Source organism: Siniperca chuatsi, linkage group LG15, assembly GCF_020085105.1.
Source record: "Siniperca chuatsi isolate FFG_IHB_CAS linkage group LG15, ASM2008510v1, whole genome shotgun sequence".
In the NCBI taxonomy this organism is placed as follows: Eukaryota; Metazoa; Chordata; class Actinopteri; order Centrarchiformes; family Sinipercidae; genus Siniperca; species Siniperca chuatsi.
In genome coordinates this window covers 3,592,635-3,616,329 of record NC_058056.1, presented here as the reverse complement: position 1 = coordinate 3,616,329, position 23,695 = coordinate 3,592,635, and the positions used below count along the sequence as shown (strand labels likewise).

The 23,695-nt window shown below is 41.6% G+C and overlaps 1 protein-coding gene across 4 annotated transcripts in view; it reads right to left on the bottom strand.

Annotated features, from left to right (window-relative positions):
- Positions 1 to 1,676: 1,676 nt before the first annotated feature.
- gabrb1 (gamma-aminobutyric acid type A receptor subunit beta1) overlaps positions 1,677 to 23,695 on the bottom strand; it is a 91,004-nt gene continuing 68,985 nt past the window's right edge. For 3 of the 4 annotated variants that reach the window (XM_044166376.1, XM_044166378.1, XM_044166379.1), the window contains 4 exons: positions 19,333 to 19,476; positions 16,493 to 16,645; positions 4,140 to 4,393; positions 1,677 to 2,936 (listed from right to left, as the gene is read on the bottom strand). In XM_044166376.1, the coding sequence (XP_044022311.1) occupies positions 2,598 to 2,936; positions 4,140 to 4,393; positions 16,493 to 16,645; positions 19,333 to 19,476 (890 nt within the window). In that variant the 3' untranslated portion in view covers positions 1,677 to 2,597. The remainder of the gene's footprint in view (positions 2,937 to 4,139; positions 4,394 to 16,492; positions 16,646 to 19,332; positions 19,477 to 23,695) is intronic. The other variant, XM_044166377.1, reaches the window with a different exon arrangement.

The window sequence follows — 23,695 nt, the reverse complement described above, 5'->3', positions numbered from 1 at the left end:
TTGTGTAGCAGGCACCATAATTGTTTGGCATCAATACTTAATCTGTGTATGATTGTTGAGAATTATTGAGAACAGTTAATTGAAAATGATGATATGGAATTACAAAACAAGACTGGATAAATAACGGATGCTCCTTTCCCTCTCCACTCATTCAGAGCAGATCATACTGATGTATGTTTTGCTGCTGTGAGCCCGTCTGCAGATGTTTGAAGTAAACCTACAGAGAGACAAGTGGTTGCCTCGAGTATTTCTTTCGTCTGCAGAATTACCACTTCACTACTGTGGATGGGCATGTGGCATGCTCAACTTTCATGCAATTAACAATCACCCTTTTATTATCACAATCTTTCCATAACCATAACTAGGTGTTTTAGTTGTCTAAGCCACCTGTAGATCAACACATTGATACCATCAAAAAATGTCCAGGGATTGTTTGAGGAACATTCAGATGAAATGACCTGGCCACAACAGGTCAAGTCATTCAATCAATCCTACTAACACTTTTGAAATGAACACAAATGCAGCATCCAATAGATGTACAGACAGATATATTAAAGGAAAATCCTGACTAAAAGAGTGGGGGAATGTAAAGAATGTAATGTTTACATTCAGATCACGAGGGCTCACTGAACGCTTTGATGAAAACGATGTGAATCATATTCTATGGCCTTCACAGTCACCTGGGGTCTCATTTATAACCATTGCGTACACACAAAAGGGGGCCTGAAAGAGGCGTGCGCCACTTCCCACACAAAAGTTGTGATCTATAAAAACAAACTTGCGGTCTCAGCCATGTCAGTGTCTCCCTCCTTCTCCGACACTATGTCACACACACTTGTTTCCCTGAGTATAGAGGCCATTCGGATTTCCAGCGGTGACTGCTCGGGTGTGCCCTTGCCCCCACCAGTAGCAGACGCTCTGACAGTGGGATGCAATTGTTTTGTTTTTTTGCCTCCACTTTTAGATCTGACCACTTTTTAAAATTTCTGGTACTGTCCTGTTTGATGAACTTATTAACAGCAGCACGACAAGTTTCCACTCGCAGCATTTTCTGCTGTGGTCATCAAACAATAGGCCTATGTGCTTTCCAACCTCCACCTCACCCACAAGCACCAAGATTTCTGTGTCATAAAAATTCCTTTTCTTGGTCTTCCTTTCGGTTGTTGCCATGATTCACCTTAAAGAACCACTGATCTGCATGCTCATTTCTATTGCATTGACCATTTATGGTTGAATGTGGGCATGTAGAGGGCAAAATATGAGGGTGATCTACGTGCGCACATTTCCAGGTGGATTGTGATTCATAAAGAGAACACTGCCTGCATACGCACAGTTTTACAAGTCTGATTTTTTTGGGGTGCATGGCTTTTGTGTGCACGTACACTTTTAGTAAGGCTTCTACTCACTGTTTTACTGTTGAGGTGAGGAATTGTCCAGTATGGACGTAATTTCTAGGGACACCAGGCTGGCTATTTCATAAACTTTGTGTGTTGCTAATTGATGCTAATAGCTACTTTTGCTGTCCCCAACACTAGTTTGTCTTCAAAAATGTATTTTGAATCTGACTGTGGTACTGGAGCAAATTTGATTTTGGGTCTTACAACTGATCCCTAGCCCTGACTACATACACCTTGATAAACTGAAAGGCAATCCACTGAAAAATAATTAGACTAACATTGACCTTATACTTGCCCTTTAATTATGAAACAAATAAACAGTTATGTACAGTATAACTTCAGGTATCTGACAAAAACGTTCAATAATAGTATGTAACACCAGGTGTTTCAACACCAGCAGTGTGTTTTATCAGGGCTTGAAATTTTGAATATGATTTTGAAAGCATGGTCACATCATTGGCCATTCTTTACCACTGCTTTCTTTCAAAGACTATTGCATTGCACATGCCATTGCTCACATATGTTGTGAGAATAACATAGGTACAAACTACATTTTGTTTTTGAGAAATTAGTGGAGTTCCAATTAACAACGGTCCTGTACTTACCTTAAAAATGCAGTGAAAGCATACAGTATGATGATTATAATACAAAGTGGCTTGGTAGAGCCATGTAAAGCTTTTTGTTTTACAGAAATGAAAAGAAACAGTGCAAAATGAATTTAATTTTGTGGCTTTACATACCTAATCCCACAAAAATGACTTCAGTCAGAGCACTGCGCTTAGACCAAATAAGGGCTACCTTAATACGATGGAATTCTTCCAATCATGTAAAAACTGTTTTAGTTACCTATTTTTGCACTGGCCTTCCCTTACTTTTGTTGACCTTATAAACAAATAAAAGATGCACATGCACAAAGGCCAGATGTCAGAAGGTAAGAAAAAGAGATGGAACAAATCAAAGATCATTGCCTGTAATGTTGGAGTCAGCAAAGTCTTTTTGGCAAGTTTGGACTTAAGAAATACCATACCTTTACTATGTCTGTAATGTACATTGCAAAGACATCCAGTACTACTCATTCCAAAACAGGATTTATACAAATGGACTGAACGCTCCTCTATTTTCATCCCTGTACAAGACCTAGGTAGCTTTTCTAACAAATCATGAGAAGTGATGCTGCCACAAAGGCTCGCTACTGCTGCCCTAGTGGACATAGTAAAGCCAGTAGACCAGGTTGAAGAAGGTGAACGTGATTGGGAAGACGACACGGGACCATTTGTCTATGGCATTGACATCCATGATGTCGGGGATCTTGACTTTGAGCTGCGTGGCCCTCCTCCGCAAGCTGCCCTTGTGGCCCATTGGACGTTCAATGGCCGGCCGTCTGTACAGGTCTCGGCTGGTCATGGGCTTGCGGTACTGTATGCTGGCGCTGTCGTAAGAGAACATGGTAGCCCGAGGGTCGTTTAGAGCGCCCATCATGTCTGCTGCACCCATCTCACTTGTTAGGTTGGTCAGGAGGATGTTGCCATGAGCATCAACCTGAGGAAGGAGGTCATTAGATTTCATTAAATTAATTTTGTAACCAAAACTCAAATAGACAGCAAAGTCAAAGGCTGGGTCTCTAACAACAGCAGCATCCTATTTAGGTGAAATGTCTGGGAATTTGAGCATTATGTCGTGGACTGCACTATTCAAGTAAGAAACATAAAGATCTTTGTTTTAAGAAAACTTTTTAAGCAATTTTGAAGGAAGCATATTGTATTTTCTTAGAGTAGTTGGAAATCCCACAACACATTAGAGGAACAACTAAGACGTTGAAGTACAACAAAACTCCAGCTGTCAGTATGTTTGAAGTGCTAGTTGGATTGTCTAACAGCATCTGAAATACCCCCCTCCCACACCTGCATCCGATAATTTTTCGAAACCGACAATTCGAAAATCACGTCCACTTTATGAAGTAATTGGCCAGGTGCATAGAGGTGTTACAGTGGGCAAGGTTTGAACTTCACTCTTTTGCATTATTTTTTCATTCATTGGTTTTTGGATTTCTGGTGTGCAAGAACTTGGTCCCTGAAGGGCCTTGACACACCAGACTAATTGATGAAATGCTTTGCGTTGCCTCAAGTCTTTTCTTAAATATTGTACGTGGACATGCACACCACATAGCTGACAGCCAGCTGACTGCAATATATTCACATATGTTGTCTGACAGCATGAGGAGAAACAACTAGTCAGTATTTGTTCTTCAAAGAACAAGTAATAGAAATGGTAAATGGTAAATGGACTGTACTTATATAGCGCCTTTCTAGTGTTTCTGACTACTCAAATGTTCCTAATTAAAAGGTACTGTAAACATGAAAAATAAAGAGACACCCACTAAATTGGTGGATTACTAATTTGCCAGGCTGAATAGCCAGTCAGACAGCTCTCACTCAATGGGCCTCATGCAAGAACCACTCATATGACCAGATATGTTGTGGCATATACGAGTGAGTTAAGAGAACTTGAATTGCATTAATCTGAATTAATTTGGAGTTTAAATATATATATGTTTTTCTTTTTACTCTTGGGTGGCATTTGTGTGAATGAAACTTGCCCAAAAATAAAGCAGAACAGATACCCTTATACAGTAATCAGTAATACAACAATGGCTCAACAGTACCAAATTCTTGGCTTGGTGTGTCTGGGCTCTATGATGTCATTAACCCAACAGTATGAAAACTGCACAAAGCCCTTTGCCACCTGCACTTTGTTGCTCTCCACTCTGCTCTTATTCTCGTTGTTAGACTTCGCAGCCTTTTCGGCCACCTTCTTCTGCAGGTGAGGACCTCGACCGAAGAAGATGTAGTTGACAAAGGCGTACTCCAGCAAGGCCAGAAAGACAAAGACAAAGCAACCCATGAGGTAAATGTCAATGGCCTTGACGTAGGGGATCTTGGGTAGAGTCTCCCTAAGGTGGGTATTGATGGTGGTCATGGTCAGCACCGTGGTTATACCTGCAGACAAGCAGATTTGGAGGGAGGTGACGGTTAAAAGGAGGTCGGCAAGACTGCATACTGAGGGAACGCCATAGCTACAGAACAAGTAAGGATTTTATTAGCCCTTATTACAAAACAACCATCAAATACAGTCTGTAGCTGTTAAAAATGATTGGTGATCATTTCCAGTGAGTACTAGCTTGCAACTTTGTGCTTTCATAACAATCCCAATCACCATGACATTCTCTGACATTTTATTTTTCTGCTTTAGTAGTGTTGTGGCTCCAGGGATGCGTGGGTCAGTGAGTAGTTGTAGTTCAGTCCACTGCTTTGAACCAGATTGAAATATTTTGACACATATTGTATACATTGACATTCAACCTGGTGGTGGCACTAAATGAAAAGTCAGGGGATCACCAGAGTCATCAGGATTTATCCTCTGGGGACCCTGAATGTATGTACAACATTTTATGTTAATTCATCCAATATTTGTTGAGATATTTTAGTCTGGACCAAAGTGGTGGACCAACCAACATTGCCATCCCTCATCATTAGTGTTTCTAAAAAGCAGTTGCCAGGTGTAACTGCAAAGGCCACACATAACAGATCCAGATACCGTTCACATGTTAATACCAGGTGGAAATGGGGTGTAAAGCATTATCAGAGACTGTATCAGTTACCGAAATCAAATCTCATATTTGACTGGCTGTCACGGCTGGTTTGAGTGGAGTAACAGGGATAAGACCCAAATGCAGACAACTAGGCAGACTGGTACAGTTCAGGAATTTATTGCAACAATTAAGGTATATACAGGCTTACAGGCAGGTGCAGGTGGGCAGACAGGTAAATTTCAGTCTGCCTGGAGGGCTTTTGGTCAGTATACTCTGCCACGAGGGTGTTTACAAATGAGCATTCAGACAAGGCAGGCGGTGTTTACATGCCAATACTTGGAGGACCTGTAGGACTGCGTGCTCACGTGCATTTGAAGGTGAGTGCATTATACTAAAAAGGTACCTCTAAAATTAACTATGGGACACTACATGGATTGGAAGGTGCATCAGGCATAATGCCCCTTTTCCTGTAAAGTTACAGTGGTGTTTTACTGTGACTATACAGGAAAAAAGTGGTTTATGAACTGACACAGTCTTCCTTCCTTTTGATGGTGCGGAAAGCGGAGCCATCTATTGATGCTACTGCTTTCAGATACAGATAATTTAAAATCCCTAGCCCACCTGTTGTTCATGTCTTAAGAAATTTGGGAAACAGAGAGGACCAAGAATCAAACATGGCATTGTGACTATGTGAGACAACAGTGCTGATCCACTGTTACTGTAAGTAAATGAGCAGTTAGACTGAATGAGTAGCAGGTCTGGCAAAAAAATTAAAATGGCAGATGGATATTTAGCAGTTAATACTGAACACTGTTGTGGACTATCATCCCTTTTTATTGAGGTGAAATTGCCATTGGAAATAACACTTCTTTCTTAGCTTCCCTCTCAAAAAATAAGACTAAGAGTCTACAGCAGGTTGTACTCAGGCACACCAGTGCTTTGAGCTATATATATTACATTTATTTAAACTTAACTTAACATTTACAATTATGTCGAGTAACAGTTTAAATTATTAAAAGATACAAAATAATAAAACATACAGATAAAAGAAAACACTTAAGCTAATTAAAGCAGTCAATTAAAACAAGTATATACATTCATGGAGTTCATAAAATATACAAGCTACAAAAACAATTCAAGTAAAATAGGTACAAACATAAGCTGAAAGGTTCTTCATCATGGATTTAAATTCACAAAGAATTCATATTTAGGGTGCTTTGTAAAGAGTTCCAGGCAGTCAGAGCATAGAAACTTCTAAGTAAAACGCGAGGGACTTGCAGAGGAAGCCCGTCATTAGACCGTGTTTGATATGGTCCAGAGGACCAAACTAGCGGAGAAGTGATGGCACTTCTCTGAAGATGGCAGCTTCCCAATAAGAGCCTTGTAAATAAACAAATACATATTCTTATCACGTCTATCAGACAGAGAATACCACCCAACTTTTCCATACAGGATGCAATGATGCAGGCTATACACATCACCTGTAATAAACTTCAGAGCAGAATGATAAACAGCATCCAAGGGCTTAAGAGAAGAGGCAGATGTATGCCTATAAATCTCATCAACATAATCCATAATAGAGAGAAAAACAGCTTCAGCAAGAAAGTTAGTTCTATTTCTATATATTAAAAAAAAACAATTTGATGTAATTTGATGACAAAATTGTCTATATGATATTTCAATGTGAGTTTGTCGTCTATCCAAATACCAAGGTATTTATATCCTGTAAATCTCTCTATGTTGGATCCTTGTACAGTTGAAATACAAAGGTTTTTGCTACCAATATTTCTTGCTCTAGAGAACAGTGTAAACTTAGTTTTATGAGCATTCAGTAGTTTAAGTTTAAGATCCTTAACCGCAGCCTGGAGAATGTTAAAGGAATGTTGCAAGTTCTCCACAGCTAGCTGAGTGGAGTCGGCAATACAATACAATATTGTATCATCCGTATATAAATGTACATGGCAGTTAGTTAAGAAATATGCAGTATTATTAATATAAATAGTACAGCACAATGTTTTTTCACATCTAAAGCACTGACAATATCAATCACAACCAAAGTGATGGCAGAAACAGTGCTTTGCATGGACCCGAACTCGGATTGATGCGGGCTCAGAACAGAGTTAATGGTGAGACTGTTTATGAGTGACTCTAGAATTTTAGCTAAACAAGGCAATTTGGATATTGGTCTATAATTATTCGGATCACTCTTATCTCCACCCTTATGCAACAGGATGACATGAGCAGTCTTCCAGCCTCTGGGAACAACACCAGTAGAAATAGAAAGAAAGGTTAAAAATGTGAGTTAATTGTTCAACAATTAGCAGAGCAGAGAGATTAATAAAAAGAGGATCCAAATTGTCTTCACCAGTAGATTTCTTCAGATCGGTCTGAAGAGCCTCAAGAACTACGCTGCGAGAGACAGAATCCAGAGTAAACTGTGAGGCATGATTTATAGTAGATTTAGGAGGAACTCCACTATCCACGTCTTCAAAAATGTAACCAGCTGCTGCAAAGTGTCTGTTAAAGGCAGAACAGATCTTAAAATGATCATACACTAAGCAATCATCAAACTTGAGATAGGTAGGTAGGGAGGCAGCACAATTGCATTTTACCACCTTCCAGAATTTTGCAGGGTTTGAATAAGAGCTGGAGACCAAGTTCAAATAATAATCAGATCTAGCCTTCCTCACAAGGGATGTGCATTTATTTCTAATCTTCCTAAAAGAAGCCCAGTGGGATGCCTCTTTAGCTAGGGACCAAGCTTCACTTCATTCCATGAAAAATGTTGATAGTTAGTAGAGGTAATTAAGAAAAGCATAGTCATTAAAAATTCTTAAATTCCTCTTAACTATAGTTCGAGATCAAAATCTCTTCACATGTGTGTTCCTAATACATGGAAAATGGCAATGATCACTAATCCCTAAGTCGAAAACACCACTTGAAATAATTTTGTCACTCCTGTGTTGGGATTTACAATGGTTAAAGGGGCACCAAATTGTGTAGGTGCAATCAATTAAATTTGGCTATCAAGATTAGCAAAAATAATCATAAATAATAACTTTAATTAATAAAGTCCTCGGGGCACTACTCTTTTTAAAGAAGAGAAATAATAGCCAATCAATTTATTGAGTGAAATATAATATACTAAACTATCAATTTGGAATAATAATTAAATGAATAACTATAACCAGAATTGCCATCAATGACTAGTAGGTTGAAGGATTTGGAGTTCAACATAGAAGAGGTTGTTACATTATTCACTCTTGTGCAACATTAAAGAAACAAGCATAATTATACACAAGCATTTACTTAAAGATAAATAAACCAAAAACACACAATGTGAAGTCTAACTCTAAATGCACTAAACTATAGAACAAAGTGTGTGTGTGTGTGTGTGTGTGTGTGTGTGTGTGTGTGTGTGTGTGTGTGTGTGTGAGGGGGTGATCCAAGATGGCTGCTAGGATCCCCTTTTGCTGAGGCCGCATGTCGTCAGACAAAGAAAGTTCACTGAAAATGACGGCAAGCAAAATAAATCTAATTCAAAATGGCGGCCAGGCCATGTATGTTTGAGTGTGGCTCTGTTAAAGTCAAATTGGGGTGGATATGTGGGGTGGATTTGTGAGCTGTATAGGATACACGGTGCCAGGTTAGAAAGAGGATAGTTAGTTGCATACAAGACCCTGTGTCTGTGTGAACATCACTAACATCAACTTAGCATGTAGCTACCAAATTAACCTAACGGTGAAAACACATCACAACAATAAATCTCAATGAACCAAATCAATACATTTACATTCACAAAGTAACATAGTCCTGTGCTTAGCCAAGTTATGGTATGTAATGCCCAGTTACAGGTTCAGTGGTTAGGTTACCAGTCTGTAAAGGAAGAATGGTTGTTTTGAACATGCTGCTGTTATCTGACGGTTCTGTTGGATGAGCCAGGCAGGGAAGAATGTTGATTCCGATTGAAGAAACTGTGGTGTGCAGTCCGTTGTGCAGAGGTCACTCCCTCTGTGGCTCAAAGTCAGTTCTTAAAGTTAGCTGGCAGACTGTGTGTAGCAGCCGATGGCGCTAAACTTTGTTGCCGAAATTTTATGCAGGCTCTCGCAGCGCTGTGGTAAGAGAGTGAGAATTGTTTCTGCTCTGAGCAGATTACATAGTGGTAAGAGCTGTTGCTGAGCAGCAGTGCTGGAGATGAAGCCAGGATGAAAAAGAGCTTGCTTACTCTCGCCCTTACCAGAAATCTTAAGACAGCTGTTGCAGCCTAATCATTTATCCTTTCGTCGGTGGATCTGCGCCGAGCAGACCACGCCGAGCTTTAGCGAACCATCAGGTCCGGGTGTAGAGAGAAGAGTGGAGAAAAGAGACAGAACAGTGGCCGCTGACCCCTTTTATTGACCTGGTGATATCATGGGTCAGAGGTCAGACTGACGAATGGCAGCTGAAAGGCTACGTTCAATGGCTCTCAGGATTACGGAATGCTGAGTTCAAATGCTCTCCTAACAAAGGTTCAGTTAAAATTACACAAATGAATTAATTCATCTGTGGAGTCCCAACACCTGTTTTAAAATTAAATCAATTAGGGTAGATCTTAAAGGGTTCTTCAGATTAGGCCTGGTGGGTTCATTGATCAGATAAACTGAGGCTCAAAGAAATCTCCTTTAAATAATCAGAAGCATTCAAACAGTCAATGTTAAAATCTCCCAAAAGTATCATTTCCGAGATGGAATGCCAAGAAATTAACTCTGCCAAAAAATCAATGGACCTATCATCAGCTGAAGGTCTATAAATTCTTATTACAACAATGGAATTGTCAGGCCCACTTTTTACCATAAGGGCAATGAATTCAAAACATTTAGGCACTGTGACAGCATGTAAAATAGAAACAGAAAAACAAGATTTGACATAAATCGGCAAACCACCGCCCCTTCCCATTCTGTCAATTCTAAAAAGATTGTAATCATTTATGGCCACCCCACTAATGAGGGAATCACTAATGCTACTCTTAAGCCATGTCTCTGAAAGAACAAAAATATCAGAATCTGCTTGGGAGACTAATATATTTAAGTAATCAAGTTTCTGGTTTCTGGTGCTGGAACAGGCTTCTAATATTCAAATGAATCAGCCCTAAGCCTTTTCTGGTCTTAAACTTGTATGGTTATGGTTATTTAGACAGAGCGGAATAGGTGGTAGACATTTAGTCTGAAAAGGAGCAGAATTACAGGGAATAACAACAGGATTGGGGATCAGAGAGGCTGCAGGCATGGAGTCTAATATATGGCTAACTATGTGGCTGATTGCAATTTGATCGCTTTAGTTTCTAATGTCCTTTTTAATGGTTTTTAGCTTTTACTGCCCTTTTAAAACTTGATGTCCTTGGTTGTTTAGTTCTTAATTGATTTTAATCTGATTTGAGCTGTGCCTTGATTATTCCATATTGGATCTTGCCTAAGGAGTAGATCCCACATCTGCCATGACAGACTTTTACCACTCTATTTTGCTAATTCTGCAGTTACATTTTGGTATCAATGCCTCCACTCACCTCTCCACCAGACAGCCCTGGATGCTTTCGGCTAACTCAGAAAATAGTCGAACTTGAAGGTCGGATCTCCAGGCTTTACCAAATCCAAGAAGATGAGTGACTCCTTGACTCTCTGGCAGCAGAAGCCTCCCACATTCTTGACAACACCACCCTTCCTTGGCTTGGTCCCTCTGTCATCGCAGAGCCAGAGCTGCAGAGTTTCAGATCGATCCACGAGGAAGATCCCTGGCACATGCAGGGTGTAAAACCTGAGAAATGGAACTGTTCCACACCTGCTCTTTCTGAGCCCTGGATTGTCGTCGGAGGTGACAAGAAACGAGGTAGGAACCCCTCCTGTACTCCTTGTTCTGGGTCTATTCAGCTGGGTAACAGGTTCAAGGTGTTGGGGAAGCTGGGACACCTTCCCATTGATAACCTGGAGCCCCCTGCTAGTTCGGCACAACCACCTACAAGCATGCATATGAAACCACTAGCCTGGCAGTTACTGGTCCCAAGGAATGGCACTGGCTCTCCTCCTTCAGGGTAACCAGATAAGAGTCCAAAGGTCAACACCAACGTCAGCTCACAACCCTGGTTATAGGTGACTGTATCATCAGGAATGTCAGAACAAGTTCAGCAATAACTTGTTGTTTCCTGGATGTCACTGTCCAAGATATAGCCAATAAAGCCATGAGATCCTTGCAAATTAACCTAATACTACCAAGGTCATTGTTCACGCTGGTATAAACTCTGTAAACAGCAGTCCAAAATATTAAAAGCTGACTCTACTACTCATGTTGAGCCAGGACTCACTAGCAACCCTACAAAGTCTCCAATTCCTGACATTGCTTTTTACAATAGGTTAACCAATTGCTTTGGACTTTTGAATGCCTACTGTAACATAAATGCTACCCAGTCCAGTTGCAACATGGACAATGTCGTAATATCATCGCCACCTCTCAGACCTGCACAGTGCTCCCCTGTCATTCATCTCCAGTTTCTACAATCCCAGTAATTTAAAACAACAGGCCCTATTGCCACAGAAAGACCTCAGCGGGAGCTAATACCTGCAACGTTTGTCACCTTAGAGGGGAATCTGCTCATCTGCCCTAAAATCTGAATGCTACACACAAAAAATTGACCTTCTGAACGCAAGGTCTCTGTAACAAATCATTCTTAATTATTGAACTGATTGTTGCTAATAATTTGGTCTTTATGATAACTGAGACATGGTTGACTCCAGCAGACTCTGCTGCCTTAGTGGAGGCTGCACTCCCAGTTTTTGAACAGCTCCATCTTCCTCGACCCTTTAGGAGAGGCAGTGTTTTAGCTGTTAAGAAATGTTTTAAGTGCCCTTTCATTTACTCAAGTCTTATGCTTTCTTATTTCAGGTCCTTCTCCATTACTGTGTATTTTAGTTTATAGACAAGGTAAAACAATTATATTATATTTTTCTGAACTTTTATCTATTGTTTTATCTAAGTATGACAGAGTGTTTATTCTGGGTGATTTTAATATTCACATATGTTGCCCTTCATACTGGGCCTGGCACGAGGGTCTTAAGGGGGCTCCTCAGTTGTAGGCTATTTTTTGTCCCCTCTGTTTATGTATCTGTAGAAAAATAGCAAAAACAACAAAATTATTGGCTGAGATACATGTGACTATTGCTTCGCTGTTGTTTCAGAACAATGGATAGCGCTGCTGTTCCATAGTACTGAAACGAAGCGGAGGAGGTCGATAGATAGACAGACAGAACATGTCACTAAGATTGGTTTCTTAGCCTACATGCTTTTCCTGGTTGTAAATAGAACTTTCGGCCCCCATTGTAGCAATCCACAGACAGAGGAGAGAGAGAGAGAGAGAGAGAGAGAGAGAGAGAGAGAGATGCAAGCACTGCAAACAGCTATTTCTACGCCCCTCTGCTGATTTTTGACATATAATGTCAATGTTGTTCAGAAATTCGAAAAAATATTTAGCGCTCCTCTAGTCCTACATTCTTATGTAAGTGCTCTGATTAATAAATGTATTCTTTGATTTTGCCTTATATTGTGGTTATTGAGCCTTTCTAAGGCAATTGCATAGTTCAATCAAATCAAAATCAAATCAATTAATTTTATTTTATGAAAAAAATTGTCCCCTTGCAAGTTTTAATAGCCGCCTCTGTCACTTCATCCTGGTGACAGGCCTGCTTCATATCCAATGTCTGCTGAGTTCCTAGTGGAATCATTCAGTCTTTTACAATCAGTTAAAGGAGCTACACATTCCAAAGGTCATATCCTCCACTTGGTACTGTCTTCTGGTTTCTGCCCAGAGAATGTAGAGTTAGTAGATGTCTTTGTATCAGACTACAAAGCTATTATTTTTAAAGCTCCTTTACCTTCTTTTTAAAACACAAAATCCAGATGAATTATTAACCTGTTTCAACAGTCACCATCTTTCCATTCTTGCCCATGTATTCCTCCAATGAAAATCAGAAAGCTAAAATCAAACACCCTGTCACGGACATGCCAGGCTCCATAACCTCACAACCACAGCGTACTCCCTCACCAGAATTCTAATCAGACACCTGTTGCCAATCACACATCTGATCCTCATCTGCATCGCTTCAGCTCCAGTATAAAAACGCCCCACTCACCTCAGTCAGTGTCCGGTCTTGTTTCTACAACGACACTACTCTCTGCCCTACCAGACAACGCGTCGGACTCCAGCCTTTGAACAGTGTGTTTCTCCTCTCCTGAGTTCCTGTCTCCAGTGTGTGTTTCCAACTCAGTAACACACACTGGAGTCTCAATAACCATCATCACCCGTTCTACTCACTGCTTGTTTAAACTCGTGTACAATAAAACCATCTGTGTTTCCATCTCGGTGTCTAATGCTATTCTGTCCATAACACACCCTCCCTTGGCTAAATTATCACACTTGATCCTTAAAAGCATAGTGCAGAAATTTTTAATGCAAATGTAAGTTAAATAAGTGTGCAGTTATTTACAACACTCTTAAAGAATATATGATAAACTACTAGAAAACAGTAAAAGAGACAATTTATTAACAGTTGATTATTAACAGTTATCTGACTTCTGGCATCTTTCCAAATTGTTTCAAAACATGTAGTCAACTGCTACTGAAAAAATCCCATATTACAATTACAGACCAATTTCTAAATTATTATTTTTTATCTAAGGTGCTGGAAAAAGTAATTTCAAACCAAATAATCTCTTTTATGAATAACAATAATATTTTTAATAGTTTTCACTCAGGTTTCAGAGCTCACCATAGCACAGAGACAGCCCTTGTGAAGGTCTCGAATGACCTACTTTTAACAGCTGACAGAGGTGACTGCTCCGTCCTAGTGCTATTAGATTTGAGTGCTGCTTTCGACATGATCAATCAGTGTTCCCCTGCACCGTCTAGAAACTGGGGTTGGTCTAAAGGGAACAGCTACACCTGCTACGTTCTTAACTCCCCAAATGAACTTACTCTGTTGTTCTCTGTTTTGGACTGGACTACTGTAATGCACTTTATACTGGTATCAGTCAGAGCTCCCTTTACTGACTCCAACTGGTGCAGAACGCTGCTGCCAGAATTTTAACAGGCACCAATAAATATGAACACATGACTCCTGTGTTAGCCAACTTACAGTGGCTGCCTATTATGTTCCGTATTGATTTTAAAATTCTACTAATCACTTGTAAAGCGTAAAATTGCCTTGCTCCAAATTATATCAAGGAGTTATTGACCCCCTATGTGCCTTGGTGTTCCCTTACATCTGTGGATGCAGCTCTGCTGGGTGTTCCTAGATCTTGGCTTGTGACCAAAGGTGACTGGGCCTTTGCTGTCAGAACCCCCAAACCCACTACTGTTATGCACAGCAACAACAAGCGTGGCTGAAAGTGAAAGTAACATTGCTGCTGGCTCCATGGTGGAGAAGTTGGTTCCAAAAAGGGGAGCTACTTCAGTAGAGGAAGATCAAGCTGTGTTTCCCAAACATAGACTTTACTTGGTCGTGCTGCCCAGGTATATTAATGACGCCATCCACGATCAGTTAACTGGACAATCTCCCTTCTCTCTACCCCTCCCGTGCAAGCAATTGACAATCGCACATGCTCTGCAGAGAAACACAAAGAGAGAGAGAGAGTGTCCTACTTATGTTGTTGTTTAGTAAAAGCTTATAAGTGTACCTGTTGGTGCCGATACCATTTGGTACCAAGTTGGTTTTGATCGTTTCGATAGGCTACGTCATCCTCCAAACGCGGCTCACCAAGCTGCTATGAAAACGGAATTGAGGATGAAAATGTCCAAAACACGAGTTGTGTTTTTTGGGCGACTTTATAAATCATACTACTGATGAAGAAGGTCAACACATACAAGGAGAAAGAGAAACAGAAAGAGACGGGGTGGGGCAAGCACCTGTGTGTGTGTGTGTGTGGGGGGAACTGAAGGGAAAAGCAAGGTGAGCAGATTAAAGTAGTTTGTGAGTAACCACTACAATAAGGTGGAGGATTAAGTAGAATTAAAATGGTGAAATAAGAAATAATTTACTAGAAATAGGGTAATGTATTCTTACAAATATTATTTATATAATATTTTCAATAGACAAGCATATATATATATATATATATATATATATATATATATATATATATAAATAAATAAATAAATAAATATTTTTCAGGATTTTTATCATATCGTCAAGAATATCGTTATCGCAGAAATACTCTGAAATATCGTGATATTATTTTAGGGCCATAGTGCCCACCCTTTCTGTTATAGGAAAACGTTTATTTAATATGTTGCTGGGTTTTATCATCCCACTCTTGTCATTTTATATATATTTTTAAACTTTATTCTATAATCCTTGTGTGGTATTTATTGCTGTTTTTGGTCTTTATCTAAATTTTTTTCTGTAAAGCATTTTGTAACCTCATTAAGAAAAGTATAAATAAAGCTAAAATATAAGTAAAGCTTATTTATATTATAAATGCTAAATGTTTTTGAGCTAGATGTTGGCATGATAACATGCTCATAATGACAATGCTAACATGCAAGTATAATGTTTACCATGTTCACCATCTTAGTTTAGCATATTAGCAAGCTAACATTTGCTAATTAGCAAGTACAGCTGAGACTGACTTAGTTTTTCAGGTATTTGGTGATAAACCAAATATGATCAAATTTAGATTTTGACCTGATGATGCTAGATATAAAGTCAGAGGATCACCAAAGTCATTTGGACTGATCGCCTGGGGACCATTATTGTCTGGAAAAAAATCATCATGGCAATCCATCATATATCAGATATTTCAGTTTGGACCAACGTGGTGGACCAACTGACTGGCCAAAAGACAGACATTGCCATATAGAGCCATGCTATCATAGTTTGCCTCTCAGTACCTTCCTGCAGCCACACACTCTCATCCCCAGCCCTTCATGATTCTCTCTATCTGTCCCTGTCTGCAGCTCCTGCTATCTTCCCCGAGGCCATGTTCTTTCCTTTTACTCCCCAGACCTGCCATCCTCAAGCTGTGCACCAGATGCCCTCAGACATTCCCTCCTTCCCCCATCACATGACTGCTCCACCCATCTACATACGTGTTCCCACTTCTCTCATCAGCCGTGCAGTTACCTGGCCTACCCTGCCTACCTGCTCACCTGCTTCCACTCTCCCTCATCAGCCCTGCAGATACAAAACCAGCTCATTTCCATTCATACTTGCAATGCTGGTTTTTGCCATCTGGCCCTGTATCTGCCCACCTGTCTGTACCCGGTTGTTGCTTGTCTGACTACCAGTCTGCCTTTCTGTCTGCCTGTACCTGCCAGTAAGCTAGCAATAAATAATTGAACTGCACAAGTCTGACTGTACTGTCTGTGTTTGAGTTCTTTCCCTGTGGCCCTGCATACCAGTTGTGACACCATGCCACTAGCATGACTAAAAATCATATCAGCAAACATGATTGCTAATCTGTAAAGAATTTAAAAGTCAATGACCTAAGGCTACTCTGGCAGCTGAGGCATCATAATTGATCCAGAAGGAGACCCAGGACAGGATGGTGATCAGGATGGAGGGCATGTAGGTTTGCAGGATGAAATAGCCAATGTTCCTCTTCAGCTTAAAGCTCAGGGACAGACGTGGATAGGAACCTGTGAAAGACAAAGTACAGGATGGCTGAAGTGGGCTAGACATGATTAAAAATAAAATATAGGAAGCTATCTTTATAAGCTACACTTATGCAGTGTTACTGGTAGCCGATGCGGACCGACCAGATGCAGCTGTTAGCTGTCCCGAGCAGTCGGGAAGCCAAGGAGGATGGGTGACTGTCCAAGGAAAGCATAGCCCTAAGCATAAGCCCACAGTTCCCCACCAACCAGTTCATAATTCTAAGTTCTCTCCACTGAGTGACACACCCGCTGAGAAACCTACTCTGATTATTGTCAGCTCTATTTTGAGAAATGTGAAGATAGCGACACCTGCAACCATAGTCAAATGTATTCCTGGGGCCAGAGCGGGCGACGTTGAATCCTATTTAAAACTGCTCGCTTAGGATAAGCTTAAATATAGTAAGATTGTCATTCATGTTGGCCAATTATGCCAATTGGAGGTCACTGAAATTAATGTTGAGTCGGTGTGTACATATGCAAAGACAATGTCGGACTCCCTAGTTTTTTCTGGGCTCAAGCCAAATGTGACCAGTCAAGACATATAGCCGCATGTCATCATTCCACAGCTGGCTGTCGAGGTGGTGTCCAGCAAATAATGTGGGCTTTCTAGATTTTTGGTGGACTTTGTGGGGAAGACCTGGTCTGATTAGGAGAGACAGTTTGCATCCCACTTTGGATGTCTCTCATATCTAGAAATCTGACAGAGTTTATTAGTGGACCAAAATAATTACAACCCAGAGTTGAGACCAGGAGGCAGAGTTGCAGTCCTACACGCTTCTTTGCACTTCCGCAGTTACCCACCCAAAATCCCATAGTACCGGTGTCTGCCCCCCGACCACTTAAATTAAGTCAAAAATAAACAGAGTTATATAAAAACCTAAAAAATAATTAACACCACTGCTGCAATAGTACAACAAAATAGGATAATTAAATGTGGACTCTTAAAGTTGTACTAATAAACGATTTAATATCAGATTATCATATTTAATTATTTTGTCTTATTGAAATTTGGCTGTGTCATGATAGAATATGTTGGCCTAAATGAATCCACTCCCCCTAATAATATAAATACTTACATTCCTCGATGCACCGGCTGTGGAGGTGGAGTTGCATTTATCTTCAACTCAAGCCTATTAACCAACCCTAAACCTAAACTCATTTGAAAGTCTTTCACACCCAACCTGGAAAACACGACAGCCAATTCTATTTAAATATAATATACCGCATTTATTTCTGAGTTTTTATCAAGTTTAGTCCTTAAAACAGATAAATTAATTATTGTTGGTGATTTTAATATTCATGTGGACATAGATAATGATGCCTTAGTACTGCCTTTATTTCATTATTAGATTCCATTGGCCTCTGTCAGAGTGTTCATAAACCCACTCAAATCCTACACTAGATTTCTGATAGTGATGCAGCTAAATTTAAGGAAGTGATTCCATCAGCATGTAATTCAGTACCATGTCTCAATACAACAGATGACTCCTATGCTAATTTCAGTCCCTCCCAAATTGATCATCTTGTTCATAGTTCTGCAGGCTCACTGCGAATGACGCTCAACTCTATTGCCCCTCTAAAAAAGAAGATAATAAAAAAAGGTTAGCTCCATGGTATAACCCCCAAATCCACAAATTGAAGTGTTTCCACTTCCATGAATCCAGAATAGAATTTAAAATCCTTCTTCTACCCCACTAGAACGCTGCGCTCCCAGGATGCAGGGTTATTTGTGGTTCCTAGAGTCTCCAAAAGTAGAATGGTAGCCAGAACCTTCAGCTATCAAGCACCTCTCCTGTGGACTCAGGTCCCAGTTTGGGTTTGGGAGGCAGACATCATCTCCACATTTAAGAGTAGGCTTAAGACACTCCTCTTTGATAAAGCTTATAGGGCTGGCTCAGGAGAGCCCTGAACCATCCCTTAGTTATGCTGCTATAGGCACAGACTTCCCATGATGCATTGTGCTCTTCTCTACTCCTCTCCCTCTACACGCATTCTTATCCCATCAATGCGTGTTACTAACTCGACATCTTCTCTCTCTTTCTGTTGCTTTCAATTCAATTCAATTTTATTTATATAGCGCCAATTCATAACAGAAGTTATCTCATTGCACTTTTCCTATAGAGCAGGTCTAGACCGTACTCTTTATAATATTAATTACAGAGACCCAACAAATCCCACAATGAGCAAGCATTTGGCGACAGTGGCAAGGAAAAACTTCCTTTAAGAGGGCAGAAACCTTGGACAGAACCAGACTCAATGGTGGGCGGCCATCCGCCGCTGCCGTGTTAGGTATGACTGTGTCTCACTGTGTTTCTCTGATGGTGCTGATGCACACACGCAATTTTCCCATGAATGATCAATGTTTAATATTCCATGACTTTTGCATTTAAACATAGCTTTTATATTCCACATGTATGCTGTTGTCTCTAATTATTGCAGTCAGTTTTACTTGCACAGATATTTTACATTACACAACAGCAAAGTAGAAGTGATTTGAATTCATTAGTAAATGAAAACAGTGTTTATGTTAAAAAGAGAGTGCGGCAGAGTGGTAAGTATGTACTGATGGAATTAGTGCTATCATACCAATTATAGTACAGAGAATTCAATATCTTTAAATAAAATTCACAGGTCAAAAGGGTTGAATTGACACTGTATGAATCTATTACCTGTGGCAAACACAGCTTTCTTGGAGAGGGTTTGGTAGTCTATGATGGAGAACTGGGGCAGTTCGATGTTCTCCACCCCAGTGACTGAGCCTCCATTGCTTCCTCCCTGCCAGTAGAACTCGATGTCATCAGTGGTGTAACCATCTAAGAGAGTCAGGGGAACAAACAACTTAAACCTTAACTAAAACAAGGACAAGCACATTTGAATCAAGGCAAAATATAGTATATATGAGCACAATACCATCACTAGTTGATGGCTGAGGGCGCTTTCACACCTGCCATGTTTAGTTTAGAGTGTTTAGTTCAGGAGTGTTTTCTCTCTTGGTACAGTTCCCCCGGACTGGTGAGAATGCTGTAATTGCACTCTAGTCCAGAGAAAATACCTCGTCTACTTGACAGAATTGGTCTTTGAAATGAAGTCTTGTTGGCTTTCTCATTACAAACAAGCTGCAGTTAATGTAATGCGATGCACATAATGTGAAACATAGGTAGAAGATATTGGTGTTGTTGCTAATGGCAGTGACAGGGTGGCAAATAACCAGGTGAAATGAGTGCATAAGAGCAACCATGGAAACATGGAGATAATAAAGAGGTCAGCTGCCTATGAATGTAAGGTATGGCTTTATGAACATATTCTTGGATTGTCACAGGAAATACAGATATAATGAAAAATGAAAACAAAAATTAATTACAGAGGTAACAATGTATCAAAATGAGTAAAGAACAAAATCATCCTTTTGGAGTCCACACACCCCTTTTCTGTACATATGTACACATTTCTTTTGAGATCTGCCTATATCAGGAAATATGGAGGTTGCAGTGATAAATATTGAAAGTTTTGAAAGTATTCATAAAATCAGCAACCTGGAGGAGCGAGCAATCTGAGTGAGACAGACAGATCCCTACAAATGTGGTGCACAAACATTGGTGGGAAAAATCCTAATTCAAGCTCAGAAGAAGCTATTTTATAGTTGAACAAAATAACCTTACCTTTAGGTCCACTTTTTAGCTTTTTCTGGAGCTTTTTACTGCATCTAACTGCAACTAAAGGTGTTTCAGTTGTCCTCATGTGACCTAAGTATGGAACTTCAGTCATATGATAAGAGGTGGTTGTATATGGTTGAAGGTGGTAACCTCTGTCTCTGTTCAAGGATGGTCCCTGGTGCCAGATGCGAATTTCCTCCTTGATCTTTCTCTGGCCGTCCACTGACTCCTGATCGATGACCTCTGACCTTTTCCAGTGGTTTTGGTTTGGTGTTCACAAACAGCTGGTGCTGTCTGTTTCTGTGTTCATTCAGTCTCTTGTCCAGAGTCTCTGCTGTTTCACTGATGTACTATCCTGTATTTAAGATGTATCATAAGGTTCTATATACAAGATTTTGAACATTAATATAGCAGCAAACAACTGTTTACTATGTAAAGATATAGTGGAGTAATGGCGTCCTGAGCAGAGAATGATATAGCGAGTGGTTCTTTTCTCATCTAACACAGCGACTAAAGGATTTATTTCGACCAAACCAGAGTTGGTGATTGTTGGAACAGTGGAAAGACTAACAGAGATGGTTTTGGTCAGTTTTATTTTGTTTCTGTCCAGTTTAAATAAGATGGGTCTTAAGATGGTCAGCGAGTTAAAAAACGTTTTTTTAATCAGGGGAGTCTGGTGGTGAGCGACATCGCTGTTTCTGGTTAAACAAAGGATCTTGTGACAATGTGAAAACAATGAGACGGTGTGTATCGCTCATAGTAACAGTCAGTTTAAAGCTCATTGTTCAGCTCATTGTTCATGAAACCATTATAAAAACATTTGACCGTTTAATAAAACTTGCCATCTTTATGACAAGTCCAAATGGTTCCACTTGAGGTCAAGGGAATTATTTATGACACAATGGTCTCATGTCAATACCAATCACATGTGACATTATAATGTAATGTTAACACAAAGTTAAATAGTTTCTTTAAGTTTGATAATTAGGCCTGCTATGGCATTTTTATATTTATGGTAATGTTTTCTTGGTTAATGTCAAGTTGTCATAACAAAGACATCTCAAACAATGTCAACTTTGCATTAAAAGTGACATAACTGACCAAATGACACTTACTGACATGTCATGGTTATGACGGTGTCATGTTAGTCTTATGCACCCACCTTCAAATAACCATAAATGCTTGTGGATATAGATGCTTTCTTTAATGTAAAGAGTGAATACATCCCCAACTTTTTCTATGTTGAACTCCAAATCCTTTAACCTATTAGCTATTGATGGTAATAGCTATCAATAGCTATTGGTTATAGTTATTTAATTATTATTCAGAGTTCCAAATTGCTAGTTTTGTCGTAGGGGGTCCTGTATGGAGGTATGTGGACCCAAAAGCAGATGAGGAAGCAGTCTCAGGGAAAAGTAGCCGGATGACTACCGTGTTTATTGTGGGGTGGTATGCAGGCAAGAACAGGCAGAGGTGAGCAGACAGGTAATGAGCAGACAAAAGGCAGATAAGTACCAGATAGCATGGGTGAAAGCAGGGGAGTGAGTCCAAGGTGGGAACACAGTTCACAGGGGAGCAGGCAAAATCCAAAAATCCAAAATCCAAGAATCCAGAATCCAAACAAGGACCACAGGAGCTCAGGGGGCTGGACAGGTGCAGAGCTGGGGACCTCGGAGCTGATCCCCCCGAGGTCCGCGATGGAGACCGACACCATCCGAAGACCAGACAGAAGACCGGCGGCGAACACCGAGAGTCACAGGAGGCCGGCGACGAAGGCGGAACCCTTCTGGAGGCCGACGACGAAGTAGGAACCCTTCTGGAGGCCGGTGATGAAGACGGAGAGTCTCTGGAGGCTGGCGGCGAAGACGGAGAGTCTCTGGAGGCCGGCGGCGGACGCTGAACCTTCCGGGAGGCCTGCCCATCCACCCAGGGACCAACAGCGGCACAGCGGGGCCGGGAACCGGCAACGAGACGTCAGGACGGGGAGCCGGCGACTGGATACCAGAGCGTGGAGCTGGCGACGGCGGGACATCAAGACAGGGCGGCGAGGCGGCAGAGCCGGGAGCCGGCAAAGGCGGGACACCAAGGCAGGGCGGCGAGGCGGCTGGACCTGAAGCCGCTGGGACATCAAGGCATGGCGCCGAGGCGGTTGGGCCTGGAGCCGGTAGCAAGGCGGCTGGACATGGAGCCGGCGTCTGGACAGCAAGACGGGGAGCCGGATCCGGACCAAGGAGCTGCTGTGATCCAGTAGGGACTGGAGCTAGCGACGGGACCGCTAGACTGGGAGCCGGCTTTGGAACTTCAGGGCTTGGGACAAGGAGCTGCTGCGATCCAGCAGGGACTGGAGCAAGGGGCGGCTGCGACCCAACAGGGACTGGAGCCGGAGTGGCAGCAGGACATGGCACTGGTGACTGGACCTCCGGACATGGCTTCGGAACCTCAGGGCTGGGAGTAAGGAGCTGCTGCGATCCAGCCGGGAAACGAGTCGGCTGCGATCCAGCAGGGGGTCCAGGGTGCGGCTGATATCCAGCGGCCGAGGCGAGGACAGGGTGCGGCTGATATCCAGCGGCCGAGGCGAGGACAGGGTGCGGCTGATATCCAGCGGCCGAGGCGAGGACAGGGTGCGGCTGATATCCAGCGGCAGCGACAGGGAGTGATGGCTGGAGCCATCCAGCAGAGACAGGGAGGAATGGCTGGAGCCATCCAGCAGACACCGGGAGCGATGGCTGCCGCCATCCAGTAGATACCGGGAGCGGTGGAGAGCGACCGGAATCCGGAGGCGAGGCGGTGCCGACTGTCGAGAGCTGGGTGATGAGTCGGGAGACCTGTTGGGTTTGCTGAGTGATTTGGGAAACCATGGCCTGATGGCAGTCTGTCAGAACCCTGAGTAATTGTTCATGCTGGCCTAACAGAATCCCTCGGTTAGCCAGCGCTAAGTGGTAGGGTGCTACTTCTGGGTTATTGCTTGCTGGGTCCATGTTTGGTCGGATCATTCTGTCGTAGGGGGTGCTGTATGGAGGTATGTGGACCCAAAAGCAGATGATGAGGAAGCAGTCTCAGGAAAAGTAGCCTGATGACTACCGTGTTTATTGTGGGGTGGTATGCAGGCAAGAACAGGCAGAGGTGAGCAGACAGGTAATGAGAAGACAAAAGGCAGATAAGTACCAGATAGCATGGGTGAAAGCAGGGGAGTGAGTCCAAGGTGGGAACACAGTTCACAGGGGAGCAGGCAAAATCCAAAATCCAAGAATCCAGAATCCAAAATCCAAACAAGGACCACAGGAGAACAAAGAATCTAATATAAACTCACTAGATACGCTTTGCAGCAACAGCACCATGTGAACAACGATGATCCGACCCAGAACAAAGAAAAGACCAA